We start from the raw sequence: 17,758 nt of genomic DNA, 5'->3' as shown, positions 1-17,758 counted from the left end.
CAAGATGTATAAAATTTTAGAGAATACATCTAAATAAATTCTACATGGAGTACTCATGAGTCTTTTTAGCTGGGAGATCTTTTGACTTCCACTTCTTTCTTTCTTTCCATCACTATCCTTTCTTAGGAAAATATGAAGTTGCCAAGGCTGTTCTGCTTATGTAAAAAGTACTTTATGGAGTTATTTAGTTATCTATATTTTACTATGAATACCAGCTGTATGAAGAGCAGCTTTTATTTTTAAAGAAATGTTATTGTCTTTCTAAGTCATTTTTTACTATCATTTAGCAAGTTATTATTGCAACAGTTATGTTACAAAAGGCATTTTGTTTTCAAACAGATCTTGTGGTAGACTGGCCATGAATAAATGGAATGCCTGTTCCCCTGGCTGTTTTTGTTACTAAGGGATAAAAAAAGTAAAGTGAAATAAATAAGAAATAGCAAAAACTATTTATATTTACCTTGCATTCAATAAAGTCTTGGCAATGTGTTTGGTCTTGGATAAGCTCAAGTGGAATAATCATCTGAAAACTGAAAAATCTTCCCCATCTGTCACAGAATAACCTTTATAGAAAAAAAGATAAGAAAAAAGTTAAACTGTTACAGGTTACAATGATCTCCAACTGCGCAGAATTTCTAGATGTCAAATTAAGAACAAATGAGAAGAAAATACTGAATGCTTTGAATAAAGACAAGGACAAAATAACTATCAGGTATAAAAAATTATGTACATAGGAAAAGTGAAGTTTGCTTTCAGCAACAAAAGCTATGAATAGTGAACAATAAGTATATTTTCACGTGTAGGTTTCCAATGGAGGGGAGGATTAAAACAAGAGAAATGAAAGTAAACTGGTAAGTATTGCACTGTGATTACATTTTAGTGAAAGGTTCTCATTTTGTCTGTTGAAATCCCTGCTACAGTGTGCCCTTTCATAGTGGACCAGATCTTTTATTTTACGCTTCCAAATTTTCTTGTTTTTTCCAGAAGAAACTTCTATGTTGTTATGTGTAGCTTAGAGTGGAGTTTATGTACCAAGACATAAATATTTCTTTTCCAGTCTTATTCAGGCTCACCTAGGATGCATTCCTGTTCAAGACTTTACTTTGACACAAGATACTGGCAAAATATTTAGAAATGGCATAAGAGTTACTAGATGTACGGTAAAATTTGATCCTTTTCTACAACCATAATAACTAATAATATATATTCGTTGATTGATATGTAGTAAATTTTATTTTTTCAGGGTTATCTGACTTTTTGGCGTCAAGTAAAGACAACTTTTCTGCATTATTAAACTCTTTGATTTTAGCTAAGTGTTTCAAGTGCAGACTTTGGGAAAATTCACTTCACGTGTCCAAGCAATTGGAAAAAATTGGTATGTACTTGTCAGTAATGAGATATAAGGTGTAGAGTGAAACAGCTCATAATTTCTGTAGTGACTGTTTGCGTAATTAAATGTCTCCCAGTTGCCTGTTAGTCTACAGGTAAGTACCAAAGTTATTACAAATTTGTCGTTACCTTCTTGGATAGAAATAGTCCATGTATTGATATTATTCATGCTTTCAGAATGTTGTTTCTTAATGTTAATCTCCATATTTTGAACAAATTTCACATTTGTATAATTGCATACCTCTCAGTGGACTTTAACTTTCTCTCTAAAAAGCTGTCTGTGTCTGTCCTACTACTCATATGCATGGAAACTACTTAATTGGCATTGAGATGGATAGGAATCATAAAATAGAAATAATTTTATAGTGCAAGGTTCTTATGCGTTCTCAAGCTTCTGATGGTGTTCTTCCTTATCAGCATGCTGTATTACTAGATAAATTTCTGTTTGGGAATTCTGATTTGTTTTAATTACTTGAAAGGGAATTCAGAAATGTTGAAGCTCTTGAACAAAAATGTATGTATGCTTAATATAATAGTGTATCTTCCCGCCATTGTCTGATGTTATCATGCTTTCATGCTTACAGAATTCACTGCAGTTCTCTGTGTTTGTTATTTAAAGACACATCTACTCTATATGAAACAGTATAGTACAGAGGTCTGCAAATTAAGCCAGGAAATCTGTATGGTACAGTGCATGACAAATTGATCAGCTCATGTGCAGAAGCAGTATTGCTTCGTTCATGCGGATTTAAGCTAAGAGATTAAGGCGTTAGCTTCTGTGGTGGTAACTCGTTTCCACTATGCTAAGCATCAATCCAGGATTTTATTACCTTCAGTACTTATTCGGTTCTATTTCTGTCTCCTTTTTTTTTTCTTTCTTGATTGGACATAAACTGGGGGGAAAAAACCTTTTGTCATTTCTCCCCTCATTTGCAGAAGCTCTGCAAACTCTGAAAACTAAGGATGTCACTTATTAGTTCTGCAGCTAATTCACCTATAGTGCATCGTTTCTTTTAAGTAAAGCTGAAGGCTAGTTCTTTTGTCATAGTTCCTGAAATGGTAGAAAGATTTCCATTAGTGAGAAGACATAAGAGACAAGTGATATAAGACACTTTCTCCTCATCTGTATTTATGTCCACCCAAGAGGTGTTGAAATATACATAAAAGGAAGAAGAGATTAACAATTTAACAATCCCTTATGTTTTTTGCAAATTGTGAAGATCTTGAGTTGAAATGAGTCATTTCTTGAAAGATTGCTTTATCAATCCTTGCTTTATCAAGTTCTCCAAAAAGCAACCTAAGAGTCTCTTGAGAAGTTTCCCACCTAATTTTCCGGCTTCTCTTACTGTTCCTATAGAATTATGCATGATGAATACATCTACTCATTCTAAGTATGTGATATTACCTTTTATCTAAAACTATTTTGGTCATTGTGGTAGGCTGTAGTTCTAGCTGAGAAAATGCCTTTTCATACATAGTGCATTGACTAAATCTGACTAACATTTAAAAGAATGGAGAATTGTGAAGAGGAATAAGGTTGCATGTAGAATTCTCTGCCAGTCTGCTTATCATGTAACAAGAAAATATTTTGCTAAACTTGCATCAATTCCTAGCAGATTATCATAAATATTTTTTCCTGGAGTTATTTTTATTATTAGTCTGCTTGAATGCGTTGAGATCCTTTTGACTTTAACATATAATTAAGTAATTCCTTGGATAGAATTGTTTGTTTCAGAAATTTTATTCCATGTGAATGACATTCTGTTTTTTAATCATACATACACAGAATGCTTGTTTGTTGACTCCTGTAGAACCTGATCTAAAATCTGTCTTACACTAGAAAATGTGTATAAAGTGGTGTTTACTCCTGTAGAAAGTGATCTAACATGATTTTTATACTAGAGAATTTATATAAAACTTGTCATTATTGTAATATTAAATGGTTTCATATTTGCTTTCCATGCATTTCTTTTTGCCTTTACTGATGATGAGTGAATTTAATACTTAAATATTTAGTTGAGAAAAAGATGTTTGCTGTTTGCTAGGCAAAAAGATTAGAAAAAGCATACCTTAAAATGTTTTCTGCTTTGTTTTTACTTGCTGTAATACAGTTAGAATAATTTGAGATTAGTAATTGTCATTTAACAACATAAAACTTTTTCACAGGTGTGTCGTTGTCAAATGCTATGGTAAATGCTGGGCTCACATCATTTAAAAAAATAGAAGACATAAATGCAAGGGAACTTGAATTGGTAAGTCTTTTTGTATGCAGATAAACATTAAGAAAATAATGTATCTGCTGTATGAATGCCAGCAAAATTGAGCATTCAAAGTGATTTCTTCTTTTATGCTGGAGAAGTTTAAAAGTGCAGTTACTGTTTTGTTTTGTTTTGCTTTTTCTTGAAAATGTGTATAATGCTTTAGTTTAGGAAATTTAATATGACTGACTTGGTGGGTTTGGCTAGTTTTGGAAAGTGGCTGCTTAAATACATAGAATTTCATTGTTAACACGATTTGAAACAGAAGGCGACGCGCTTTCCCCTTCTAATAACATTTGTAAATATCTCTTCGCTTCTGTTTTTAATGTTATTCTTAATTAATGTTAATGATGAAAATCCTGAATTTCCATTCTTGATATTTTAATTAAAGATAGTCATAGAATAAAATGCTGCTTGAATCATCTATAAAACATTCCTAATTCTAGGCAAATTAGATTTTACAGTAGAACAAGTTCTTAGGCTCTTGACTTCTTTTCTGAGGAAACTGCTTTTCCTGTGTTCTGGAACAGATTTCTAAATGAAATTTATCTTATTCAGTTATTTCTGTTCTGGCTTTAAGAATTTAATTTTTCTTTTCTACCCTTTTTTCAAGTTTTCCTTTCTTTTCTGTTTTGTTTTCACTAAAGGTAGGGTAGCATAGAAGTGTCAGCACACAAAGCCTGCCTAATTCTTCAACATGTAAGCTAGTTCATTGGCTGATACCAAACAGAAGAGAGAGCACTGTGGAAAAAATGTTGGAATTTTCTTTTCTTTTGGCTATTTTTCTATACTGGATATCACTGACAGTAGAGAACTAGGAGTGAGTAGGGCTTTTGTTAATGGTATAATTACTCTGGTGACTTTGATCCCTTGAATTTACTTCTGTACTAGCATCACTGATCAGTTGAATTTATCAGAAATGAAACTAAATTTTTGCAGATTTTGAACAGACATCCTCCATTTGGAAACCAGATAAAAGAATCTGTTTTGCACCTTCCGAAATATGAACTTAACATTGAACAGGTATGGCTTTTCTATTTGTTTTATAGTTGGTTTTTTTTTTCTGATATTAAATGAAAGCACATATGTTGCTGTTAAGAGATTCCAGCCCTCTCTGAGAGTACACTGTATACAATATCATGACCTTTCACCTTAGCATGAAACTCAAACTCTGAAGGACAGATTTTGAATAAACATTCCCTCTAGTACATTAACTTTGTTCCTTCTCCCTTCCACTGTAAATAGCATTTTATGTTAGAGTTGCAAACCAATATATTCACATTCTAGCTTTATATGTAAATATCTTAAATATAATGCAAATATTTAAATATTTTTTCAAAAGACTCCATCCGAGAGACAAAAAAACAACCTTATAATATAATTTACAAGCATTAGGTAACATTAACTTTCTGTCTCACTTAGCAACATATAGAAAGAATAAGGGATTATATTAACCTAACTGGTACCGTTTTAGTGGTAGGGTGTAATCTAATGCTCTAATTCTGTGTTCTCCGAGGTTATGATAAGCATTATATCAAATAACCACTTTGCCTCAGTTTTCTGAAATAAAAAAATTATAGCATTTTGTGAGGTCAGTACAAATGAAGATGCCTTTGAGGTTAAAGGCTGTATTCTTGTGTAAAATGTTGTTTTTATAGCAAGTTCTATTTTAGTTTTTCATTTGACTTGCTGATAAGCATCCCTAAAGTTATTCACAGAAGGAAGATTCAGCAATGGCATACATAGAGGTATGTTGGAATGTCAAACATTTGAATCTGAAAACTTTGTCAAAATACTCTTAGTTTTATTCTTTGCATTGAACAGAGGAGGTTTTTTTTTTTTTTAGGGGACTTGATATATTCTGTTTTCTTTTCTCAGTACTTAAATACAGAGTGTTCAGCTATGGCTAAGATAGTGCCATATTATCAAATTGTGTGAGTTGGAAGGGACCTTAAAGATCATCTAATTCCACTCAACTTGCCATGGGCAGGGGTTGCCACTCACTAGCTCAGGCTGCCCAGGGCCCCATCCAACCTGGCTTTGAGCACCTCCAGGGATGGGGCATCTGCAGCTTCTTTGGGTGACTTGTTCCTGTGCCTCAACACCCTCAGAACAAAAAAATTTCTTCCTGACATCTAACCTAAATCTCCTCTCTTTTAGTTTAAAGCCATTCCCCCCGTCCTGTCACTATCAGACCATGTAAAAAGTCACTTCCCTTCCTGCTTATAAGCTCCTTTCAAGTACTGAAAGGCTTGTGAGATCTCCCCAGAACCTCTCTTCTTCAAGCTAAACAAGCTCACCTTCCTCAGCCTTTATTCATAAGAAAGATGCTCCAGCCCTTAGATCATCTTTATGGCCTCCCTCTCAAACTGCACCAGCAGTTCCACATTTTTCTTGTGCTGGTGGGGACTCCAGGCCTGGACATGGTATTGCAGGTAGGGCCTCATAAGTACAGAGTAGATGGAAGCAATCACTCCCTTTGCCCTGCTGGACACCCCCCTTTTGATGCAATCCAGGGTACAATTAGCCTTCTGGGGTGCAAGTGCATGCTACTGTCCAGCTTTTTGTTCACCAGGACTCTCAGTTCCTTCTCCACATGGCTGCTTTCTGTGAGTTCTTCTCCCAGTCTTTACCCATTTCTGGGATTGCCCCGACTCAAGTATGAGAGTCTTGACCTTGCACTTGACCTTGTTGAGTCGCATTAGGTTCACACAAGCCCACTTTTCAAGCCAGTGCAGGTCCCTCCTTCTCCTGTGTCAATTGCACCACTCAGTTTGGTGTCATCAGTGAACTTGCTGAGGGTGCACTCAATCCCACTGTCTGTTGGTAAAGATGTTGAAGAGCGCTGGTCCTGAGGAGGGTTTCTGAGGGACACCACTCGTGGCTGGCCTCCACCTGGACATATAGGAGTGTCTAGGAGTCTAAACTACATAGAAACTGTATTGCAAATTGCTCAAATTGAGCTTTTGTGGTTGTATCAACATTAAAAAATTTATGGAAGGATGTATGTTTTACTTCACATATTTTAGCTGTTATGTCATCTTGTATATAATCTTTTCCTAGCTTCCAAAATACAGTGATACAATGGCTGAAATTTTAGTAACCACCATATTGACAAACTTTGAGCAGCTACAGACAAGGAGAACAGCATCAGACTTTCACTATGTTACGTTGGTTGTAGGAGATGCTGACAATCAAGTAATTTTTATTCAGAAAATAATGTATGTATAAGCAGTTTTTTTCATCTTTTGAGTTTGTTGCCATTTATTCCTTTTTTGTCTTGCAGTTTTTGCAATACTTTCTATTTATGCACATATTAGTCTTTATCCTGTAGTTACTCAGTTGTCTCCTAAAATACTGCACAACTCAATACAAAGAAAAAGAAAAAGAAAAACATGCTTACACGCATGTCAGCACAGAGGGTGTGTGTAAATATCTGGACAGCAGTGATGCCATGTTGTAGAAATCTTTGACAGTCAAAATATGTAAAATATCTTAAAATACATATATATCTTCTCAACTTGTTACTTATGAGTATTAGCAATCTTTCTTTAGTAATATGATTGTCACAACTGTTTCTGTGTCAGAGATGAAATTAAACTTTCTAGTTAGATAACTTATGTTTGGAGCAAATGGAAAAAGAGACAAAGTCATTTGTAACTGCATGATCTACACAAGAGTCCTGGCCACTGTCTGACAGAATTTTGGCAGAACTGAAACTGATCTGCAGGATCGTGGCTTAAGACCATAGATGATATAGAATTGAAAGGTTCAATAACCTTTACATAATTACTGATACAGTCTTGTATGCAGTCTTGTTTTCACTGACCATATCTCATGAAGCTTTACTGATGTATTGCAGGGATTCTGTGCTGCTGAAAACTGGAAATTGGATGAAGAAAATTGAAGTGAAAAGAGCTCTTAAATCAGATGACATTAGTATAAATTTAATTAGTTCTGACTATGGTGAGTTAATTAACATACTTATAATAGAAAAACATCTGCATAAGATATAAAATATGTTATTAAAACACTTTACATCAGATCAAAATATAATCAACTGGAAAACAAATTCTGTTCTTTCTATAGTGTTGAGTATTACCTATCTGCCCTAATTACAAATCCATTTACTTAGTAGGATATTAACGTTCTCAAACAAAACTGTTCTTGAGAGAGAATTTTGCTCAGTTAAGGCAATTTAAAATTTTCTTTTTCACATTACCTTTAAGTTGGATGAATCTATCAGCTTTATAGGTTACTTGCACAGGGAAGAACTGTATTTGCAAATGGTGAGGTTTTCTGTTCTTTGAATTTTGCATATAAAATGTATTGATGCAGATCCATCTCCTCTTTAGTAGCATGAAACTTCTACAATGAAAAGTGTTGTTTCTTAAGGTGTGAAGATTTCAACATTTGTTCCCTCAGTGCCAGTTTCCATGAAGCTGAAGCTACAGGAGTAGATGAGGAACAGTAATGATATTTCAAACACACAATTTAACTATGTTAAAAATTGAACTGGCTGCAGTAAATTCTTCATCCTGCTCCAGTATTAAAAATATTTCTCCATGCCAGATTAACTGAAATATATTTGTTTCCTCCAGGAAACCATTAAATATTAAGACAATCACAATAATTCAGCCTAGAATAATACTTACTCCTGCGTTCAAACCTGTGTCTCAGGCAGGAAGAAGTGTTTTCCAAATAAATGAGATGGAGAAAGAGTTGTAATTTTATTAATATTTTGCTATCTACAAGTTGTACTGAGTGCAATAAATCTTGAAGAGGAAAAAATGTTAATATTTCTGAAATTGTCCCATTGGCAACACTGAAGTTACATTAAAAGCAAGTTTTCTTAGTGCCTTCTTACTTCAGTCTGCATCTGTTTCATACATTAAGAAAATCTCACATTTTTTGAAAAGTCTGCCTTGTTTTTCAGTAATATTTGCCTAATTGAAGTCCAAAATACTCTCTTTTTTTGTAACTGTTATCTCTCATAGTCTGTTACCAAGCTTGGTTTTGTTAAAACTGAAAACAATTAGCTTTCAAATAAAAAAATTCTACTAACATTGTCATTTCACTTCTTTGTCAGTGCAAAGCTGCAGTCACGTAAGTTAGATTATAGTGTTAGAATATAGAGTATAGTGCAGTTTTACAGGAAATTATACCTGCACTGCAAGTAAACCTGGTTCTACGACAATACAGGAAAGTTTTTATTAATGGCAATAATGTATTCTGTACAGTACAGCTGTATTACTCACATAGTAGTGATGGCATTAATTTCTGAAGATGTGCGATTTTTTTTTAAACATTGTCTACAATAAATCCATTCAAATAATAAGCTTGCTTTTAATGTTCCATATTCCTAACAAATTTCCATGGTCTTTGTTAAAGATTCCTTCCTTGAACTCTTCAGAAAAGTGGAAATAATCAGTAGTTCAAGAAATAGTTCATAGCAGTTTGAAATACTTTTTCTTTTTTTCAAAGTTGGCCTTGATATACAGCAAACATATACAGCCTTCTACTTAACACCAAGAGCAGTGGGAAGTAAAGTAGTTACAAATAAATGGAAAGCTGAGTCTTCTGTTGATACATCTTCTGGCACAGCACAAAGCCTACCAGCAGCAAAAGTGGAGACAGGTAAGCAATGATATCACAGCATCTGGCTAATTCCAAAGTCAACAGAAAGCTGAATTTTCTGTTCAGTAGAAACTTAGATCTCTTTTATCCATATTGTTTAGTTCTCAACTATAACAAATATGTAATGCTACTGCTTTACTGTTTCTGCTTATCAAGTACTACTATGCAATTCTTTGAATTTGAAAGTTAGAAAAATATTGTGAGCTTGCTATCTAATATTGCTGTTTGATTTTGGAAATAGAGCCTCTGTTTCTTCATAGTGTTTGTTAATTTGTTTCCAGTTATAGTGCTAGGGCAGCTCAATATTCTGTTGAAGGCAACAAAATTCTAGGGATCCAGACTATTTTAGCCCATCCTACACTGCACGAGGAACTCTCTCAGCAATGCATACAAAATAAAAAATGAGCACTTTGGTATTCCATTCATCTAGGAAGCAGATGTAAAGAAGAAAATACCTATAAGAAATACAGTAACAGAGAATGTAACCACCGCTGTAAAAATAAAGATGTGTGTGGACATGAGTGCTGTGAGTTTCATTAAATACGTTATTTCTGTTACTTTTTGATGATATAATTTACAGTAGTTCTGTTTATACCAATGTCTACATTAACAGCAATGACACAAGCAACTCAGGCATACGTTTTTGCTAAAAAGGCAAACAAAAAAAAATCCACATTTTGTTAATATAACTTTTATAGAGATTACAATGGCTATTAATGTTTTCAGATCATCTAGCATATGATTTAAGAGAACTGTCAAGCTTGACCTCTCGTGTAAATATTAGTGTCTTAAATCTTTAGTATCTCTTAATAGAAGACATCCAAACTTAGTGGCAGAATATCCATTGATTAGGAAATTATTGTGATTTATCCCTTTTAAACTAATTGAAGATTGTTATAATACCCTTTCTCAGGTAAAACTGGAGTACTCCCAAAGTCTGAGATGAGTGGAGATTCAAAGTTTAGTTTGTACCTGGCTGATTTAAGGAGCAGGAACTCTACTTCGTCTGTACCCCCAGTAAAGCGGTTAAAGGTTTGTTTGAATACAGTCAACATCTGCATTATTTTTTTTAATCTGTTTTGTGTTTGTATGTATTTCCTCTCATAAGGAAATACAAACTTGCAAGATTGTCTGCATGGAATGCAAAAAGTGAAGAAGTAGAAAGGTTATAAAGGTACGGGAATCTTTGAGACGTTCCACTGATGTTTGGAGTACTTCCCGGGATGCAGTTCTCTCCATGTTTTTAATGTTTGCTTGTTTGTAATAGAGAAGAATGATTAGCCTGCAGCTCATATAGACAAAGTTATTGATACCTAGTCTGGCTTTTTGGATAACTGTAATAGAAGCATGTAATTCAGTATGGTATTACTATAGCTGTGTAATCTTGAGAAGTATCGTACAGCATCAAGGGAAAATATTGCTGACTAAAAAAACCTTTTTCTAAGAGATCCCAAGAGGTAACTAAATGCCAGAAAGATATAATGTGCAATTTTTAAAAAATATGCCAGCTTGATAGAATATTAATGATGTAATTCAGATTGTTAAAAAACATTTTTCAGTCTTTGTCTCATTGATTACAATAACCTGCTTTCTTTAGATGCAGATGTTAAATCAGGCTCAAAGTGTGGATCTCAAACAATTTGTTTTTACACCCAAATCTTTGATGCCAGCATCATCAAGGTACTAATGAATATAAATAACAATAATTAATATATTTAAGTAGTAGTTCTATTTTAACTAGTGCCTGTTTTCTGAATAAAATTCTTCTTTGTTGCAGCTTTCTTCATGAGTTCCACTGACATGTCAGTGTTTTGTTTTGTTTTAAATAGGTCTGGAAATGAAGAGTCATTTTCATCACATTCAGTGGACCAGGTAGATAGTTTTAATAACTTAGGAAGATCTCAAAAACAATTCCAGTCCTGGGACTATGGAAAGAGTGGTAAGTTATGACTCATGTTTGAAATCATAACATTTGTTGTTTTGTGTTGAGCGTACCTTGTGTGTAAACTGAAACTTGCTGAAATCTCTACAGCACCCAGTACAGGGAAATAGTGTGGCCTTAATTGGCTTTCTTTCTAAAATCAGTAAGAAACGCAACTGTAGATCTAAGTCATATATCTCTAAATAAAACAATGATGATGAATTTCAAATACGAGAATGAATTTCAAATATGAGAGTACAAAACTAAATACTTTATGCAAGGTATTTCCACTGAAGACACTTGCAGTATGAAAGGCATTTTACCTGTGTCTCTACATCTCTTCTTCTTTCCTTCTCTACTGGAAGAAGTTGATGAAATAGGAGCTTTTGTCCATAACCAGTAAAACATCACTATCTAGAAAAAAGAAAAAATTCTTTCTACTTATCTTTCATTGGAAAGGGCATTAAAGTTTTTTTATGTGAGGTTAAATGATCAGTCTTTGTTATTAGTATATAACCATGGTGCTCTCCTTAATGCACGCCCTTTACCATTCTACTTGGTGACTGCAGAGTTACATGAGTCAGGTTTTGATTGTCTGTTGGTTAAGTAGCAGATCCAACATTTAGATCACACTCATGCATATAAGAAACACTGTTGAGGTAGACTGATATATGTATTTTTGGCTCACGCTGCCTTAAGTGATAGCAACTGTACTATATCATATCATTTTTACCAAATATCTTGAGGATGGAATATTCCTTTAAATTAATACTAAAGATTTGCCCGTGTACTCACCACCTGCTAAATAAATATATTTTTTACCTTAGTCTTCAGATGGAAACTGTTGCTATATCATCAGTAGCTGTGTGAGCCGGTTAGTATGTGATATGATTGTGTTGTAAGGATAAACTCACAGAAAGACAGGTGAATATTCTGGTATCATTATAGCTGTGTAATCTTGAAGCAAATCATACAGCATCAAGGGAAAATATTGCCAACTGAAAACCATCTTGATTGAGTAGTACCAGAAAACATAACCTTAGCCATATAAATTGGGCCAGCTACACTTTAAAAATGCACCAGAAATAATTTTAGTGAGATAAGGCCCCAAATTCTATGATTTATGTGGGATCAACTATGTCTCTAATATGGTATGTTTCCATTCTGTATAAATAAATGCAGGAAATTGAGAATATGCTGTGAAATTGTAGTAACCTATAGTTAGGTATTTTAAACTGTGTGTATGTCTGCAGTCGTGCACCACGCTGACTTTGCATTCTCAGAATTACAATAGAAGTGCCTTCCGGGTGCTTTCTGGTGTCTCTTGAACAGTATTTTTTATTTCAGCCTGTCCTGCTTCCCCTGTGTTGCAAGGAATATCTAGATCAGAGTTCTTTTACTATACTGGGACTGTGGCAACAAAGCAAAACACTTTCTGGTGCTAGAGGGGAGGTTGAGGAGGGAGGTGGGTAAAAAGCAGAGAATTGGATTGGTGATGAAGAAAGAGAACAAAACAAAGGGAGAGAAAGTGAAGGAAGTTGACTGTGCACCAGAAAACAGTGTATTTTCAAACATCAAGTATCTCACTTTAATTAAAAATCTTAATAATGCTTGGAAATGCTTGAAAACTTATCTCAAAGTAATGCTGATGAAAAAGCGCATATGTGACAGTCCTTTCAATAGATTGAAGAACTGGTCTTAAAACAGAGCAGTTTCTATTGCACTTGTCCATGGATTACAGCTTTCTCTTTGAATCATTCAGTGTGTGTGAGAAAAGCTGAGAGACAATGGTGTAAAAAAGAGTCTTTCATGCGTCACTTGACTGATACAGCTAAAAGCTGATCTTTTTTTCAGATGCTTTGGGTGTGAATGCTGAACTGAGAGATGACGTTTGGGATGATCTTGATGATGAAGTATTAGTAGTTGCTAGCAACCTTTTCAGTAGAGAATTAGGTAAGATTATGTACAAATTCTGTGTACAAATTATTTTACAGGATTATGGTAATTAAATACATCAGATAGCTCAGCTCCTCCATACTTTCACTCCGCTTCCTCAACAGAAAAGGGAGAGAAAATATGATGAAAAGGACCTCATGGGCTGGAATAAGGAAGGGGAGATCATTCTCCAATTATGTCATGGTCAGAATAGACTCAGCAAAAGATTTTTATTTTTATATATATATTTATTGATAACAATCTAGAGCAGTAAGAAGAAAAAGCAAACTAAACACCTTCCCCTCATCCATCCTCTTCTACTTCTCTTCCTGAGTGGTGCAGAGGAGCGGGAGTCAGTCCCAATGCTTTGTCTCTGCCGCTCCACAACGATCACTCTTTCCTTCTTCACCATGTGGGGCCCCTCCCATAGGATGCCTTCCTTCCCAAATCGATCTGTGGGCTTCCCATAAGTTGCAGTTCACCAAGCACTGCTCCAACATGGCTGCATATCATGAGGCCCATCCTTCAAGGAGCATGGTGCTCCAGCATGCATCCCCATGGGTGGCAGCTCCACCACAGGCTCTTTTCCACAGGCTGCAGCTCTGGCCTGAGGACTATTCCTGCTGGGGCACGTAGATATTTATTATTTATGATATGTAAAACATTTGCAGTGTTTTTTTGTTGTTTGGTGGCTGGTTTAAAAGTTTGATTCTTAAATGGAACGTGAAAATACCTGCTTTCACATTTCAGATGAGCATGAATTGCTTCACAAGTACTCAACAAGTGAAGCCACAAGTGACATTTCAGAAGAGTAAGCATTATATAATTTATTGCAATTTTATTCATTTTTAAAATTATCTATATTTTACATTACTTATGTTCACAGTTCAGTGTTCACATGCATAACTGGATATGTAGAAGATTGTTTACTGAGAGCATGGAGTGAAATTTCAATTTTAAAACAATAGGAATTGCTGACTAATTTGAAATGACTTTTTATTTAGGTGTGGAGGGAAAATGCTGAACTGAAAAGTAAGCCATTTTGCACTTATGTAAAAATAACTTCGTTTTCTACACTTGGCATTTTCAGCTCTTGCCTATTACAAAGTGATACCAGTATTCAGAACTCAGTTCTCTCTGTGTTTAATAGCTCATCAAAAGTGGAATTATCTGTACAGAGTGGACATGTAAATACGGTAAGTGAAAATGTTTCTATAACAGGATTTCCAGTAATTAAATTAGTCTTCCATATGAAAATGTATTTATCATATCTGACATGTGAATTGAATTGAACATACAGAATTTCTGAACCTATCTGTGTTGTCCAAACTCTGAACAAGCATGCCTTCTGTGTTCAGCGTGATGTTGGCGTCACAAAGAACCAAGACTACAAGAACCCATCCTGCAGTTCTTTTTAACATTTTAACATTTACCTTGCAGTTCCCTTCTCAAGAAAACAAACATTCAAATCTTTCACAAGAGCTGGAAAAAATAGAATATTCTTCAATTTCAAACATAATCCCAGACTCTTCCAAATTCACTAGGAAAGAGAATTTTTTTATTTTCATGAAGGAGCAGAAAGAAGAAATGGAACCTAGGTAATAAGAAGTTGTATGTATTATTGTATTGTCTAAGTGTGAAGTGCTTAGTTCTCCATGGCAATTTGTTGATTCACTACAAATTCATTTTCAAAAGATGAATTTGCATGGTAGTACTACCAGTTAACTATTCTTAGGAAGAAAATATTTTGAATAGTGTTTTTTATTTCATAAGTTTTTAGGTACTGTACCTAATTTTATTTTATTTTGCTCAATATTCATTAGATGTCTTCCTGATGATGAGACCAGTGATGTCAAGCCTTTACTTGGACTACTTGATGACATATTTTAAAACAGAATATATTGTAAGTGTTTAAAAAAAAAAAAAGAAAAGAAAGAAAGAAAAAAAAAAAAAAGAAAGAAAGAAAAAAAAAACACTTATTTTTCCAAACTTTCAGATACTACTAAAAGAATTTCTTCTCTGTTTTGCAGCTATTTACCAGTAATGGGATTACTGCCATACAGTAGATCATTACATATTAAAAAAAAGAAAAAGTTGTTGTTTATTTAATGGAATTTGGGTACGTTATCTCATTTTGAAAATTCCTTACATTTCCATTTGTTGACCTCATTGCTTTCAGGATGGAAAGAAACAACATAGGAATGTGTCAGAGGAGCTCTCATGCTGACGCTGTAAGCTATTAATTACATGGCCTGCTCCTAAGTACTGTTTAAATGAATGAAAAACTGTTTCCTTGGAAATTTCGTAAAGCTTTTTTATTTTGTTTGTCAGTTTTTTAACGCTGAGTTTTTCTGATTCTGTTAAACAGTTGGATTTAAAATAAAGAGTGATGGAATAGTAAGTTACTCTAGGCTGTTACTCCTTCTGATAGTACTACCAGCTTGTTTAAAAAAAACAGCTGCAACTTCCATCATGTTAGCATCTGTCCTAGATCTCAACAGAACAGTTATTTAATGTCTATAAAAAGTATTCTAAAGCTGTATTTAACTGTTCACTTTGGTACTTGATCTCATAAAAAAGACCTGTATGCATCTCTACACATCTCAATACTTAGGCAACCAGGTACTGGATTTGGCTATCTTCTTACAGCTCTCGTGTTTGAACAATAAACATCGCATGTTCATTGGATAGAAAAATATGATATTCTCTTCATCTGGATTTTAACTTCTAATTTCATCCATAGTCAGAACACACTATAGTAAATGCACTTCAATACTTTCAAGGCTTTTTGAAGTACATTGCATATGGTTTCTAAGATCAATTCCTGACTATTTTTCATAGGAAGCCATCCGCCTACATATCTTACTTGGAAAATTACAAAAATGTGCTATTGTTACTGGCAACACTTCAGAAAATATATTCAATACTGCAGTGCCTTTATAATAATGTTGAACACTAATGAAAAAACATTATTTCAAAGATAAGTAGTTTATTTGTTGTTGTTTTAATTTATTATTCGCATTAGCTTGATGTCTCTTTACAGTATAAGTCACTTTCAGAGAACCAGTTTGGTGGTACAAGTGTTCACTGTCTCGAGAAGGAATGATTTTTTCATATGGTAACATCTTTTTTCTTATTGTTCCATTTTTCAAATCATAATAGTTGGAAGATCAAAACTGATAACCATAGTGTATTTCCCTGGCAATAACTGTATTCTGATACACAGTGACTATGCTTCACAACTTATGTGGACAACTGACTGCAGAATTAGAAATATCTATTCAAGGTTGGATTGTTTGTATGGGCTTTCTTGTTGCTTTTTTGGGTTTTTTTCCCCCTTGTTATTTTTTTGTTTATTTTTTAAATTAAAACATTCAAATAGAGGTAACTCACAGTTACTCTACTAGTGCTGTGTTTAGACCAGCAGTCCCAGGTAAGCAAATCTTAGTCACGTGTTATGACACGTAAAAAGCAGAGTTTACCTCCTCCAAACCATCTCTGATTTCCATAGCAGGAACTCTGGTGTTTCTCTGCAGATGCTAGATATGAACGACTCGGGGACCAAAATCCTACTCTTGCCCCAAAAGGAGTGCATAGACAAAGCTATTAAGAGCTCTCTAATTTCAGTCATATAACTGAATAATCTAAAGGTTGTAAACCTTGTTTACCAGTTTGCCCTAAAAGAGGCAGGCAGTGTTAGAAGAGGATTCAGATTGTAAGTGGGCTGAATTACTCTCTAGTGGAACCATCAAATTATGTGATGATGAAAGTGACTATGTGCAGTTAGTGCGGAAAAGCTGCTGTGCTCTAAATAGTAAATTAAATAAATATTGCTTCTCTTGCATAAACGAGGTGCTTGGGCTCTTTTACCCCCATAAGGATGTTATTTTTCTATGTTGAATGGTCCTATTTCTGGACAGCAAAAGATGGCTGTGCCCCACTGATTTTGCTGCATGCAGCTTCCTTTGAGGTGCCTCGTTGATGATAAAATATACTAATTAAATTCACTGTAAGATTGTTTCATTCAGCTGCTTCCCATTGATAAAATACTGACTTAAATAAAAATGTTGTGGAGGGGGATGAGGGGATCTTGTTATTTTTTTAATTTTGCATAGTGTTGTAACATTAAATAAGTGACTTGAGTTTGAATCATTTGAATTGTATAAGTAGTTCTTTCAGAATGTCACTGATTTTATTCTGTGGATGATTCTATAAAAGGTATGTTATAAAAATACTGTTTCCCACAGTGGAGCCATGAAAGAAAGTTCAGTGTGACAAGAAGTCAGATTTTACTGTCTTACTTGTCTGATACTCTGTAATAAAATACATGCTCATACCTGCTTTTAATTTAACTTCGTCTTCCTTATATGCTTCCTTTTCCTATCAAATGTATTGGTTTCAAAATATAAAGTAAGGTCAGCTGTGTCTGTGCTTTAAGAAAATGCAATATGCACTCAAAAGACATGATCAAAAATTACTAGCAGAAAAGTATATATAGTGTTTAAACATGTTGCCAGACACGTTTCTGTATAAGGTAAGTTTATAGCATGTGGATTACTGCAAATGTACAGTGACAAGAGTATGCATCTTGTCTCGTGTTCATTTAAATTACATGGAA

General features: G+C 34.3%; 1 protein-coding gene across 9 annotated transcripts in view; it reads left to right on the top strand.

Annotated features, from left to right (window-relative positions):
- Positions 1–17,492, top strand: part of HFM1 (helicase for meiosis 1) — a 58,540-nt gene extending 41,048 nt beyond the window's left edge. For all 9 annotated transcript variants that reach the window (XM_048945717.1, XM_048945718.1, XM_048945726.1 and 6 more), the window contains 19 exons: positions 606–712; positions 804–851; positions 1,058–1,155; positions 1,244–1,375; positions 3,556–3,641; positions 4,587–4,670; positions 6,711–6,868; positions 7,510–7,613; positions 9,132–9,284; positions 9,715–9,810; positions 10,198–10,316; positions 10,882–10,964; positions 11,114–11,223; positions 13,060–13,158; positions 13,891–13,951; positions 14,231–14,336; positions 14,581–14,738; positions 14,964–15,043; positions 15,171–17,492. In XM_048945717.1, coding sequence (XP_048801674.1) covers positions 606–712; positions 804–851; positions 1,058–1,155; positions 1,244–1,375; positions 3,556–3,641; positions 4,587–4,670; positions 6,711–6,868; positions 7,510–7,613; positions 9,132–9,284; positions 9,715–9,810; positions 10,198–10,316; positions 10,882–10,964; positions 11,114–11,223; positions 13,060–13,158; positions 13,891–13,951; positions 14,231–14,336; positions 14,581–14,738; positions 14,964–15,030 — 1,869 coding nt within the window. In that variant the 3' untranslated portion in view covers positions 15,031–15,043; positions 15,171–17,492. The remainder of the gene's footprint in view (positions 1–605; positions 713–803; positions 852–1,057; positions 1,156–1,243; positions 1,376–3,555; positions 3,642–4,586; positions 4,671–6,710; positions 6,869–7,509; positions 7,614–9,131; positions 9,285–9,714; positions 9,811–10,197; positions 10,317–10,881; positions 10,965–11,113; positions 11,224–13,059; positions 13,159–13,890; positions 13,952–14,230; positions 14,337–14,580; positions 14,739–14,963; positions 15,044–15,170) is intronic.
- The last annotated feature ends 266 nt before the right edge of the window (positions 17,493–17,758 follow it).

This window comes from Lagopus muta, chromosome 5 (genome assembly GCF_023343835.1).
Source record: "Lagopus muta isolate bLagMut1 chromosome 5, bLagMut1 primary, whole genome shotgun sequence".
Taxonomy (NCBI): Eukaryota; Metazoa; Chordata; class Aves; order Galliformes; family Phasianidae; genus Lagopus; species Lagopus muta.
The sequence above is the reverse complement of the archived record's forward strand: the minus strand, read 5'-3'. Positions and strand labels throughout refer to the sequence as shown.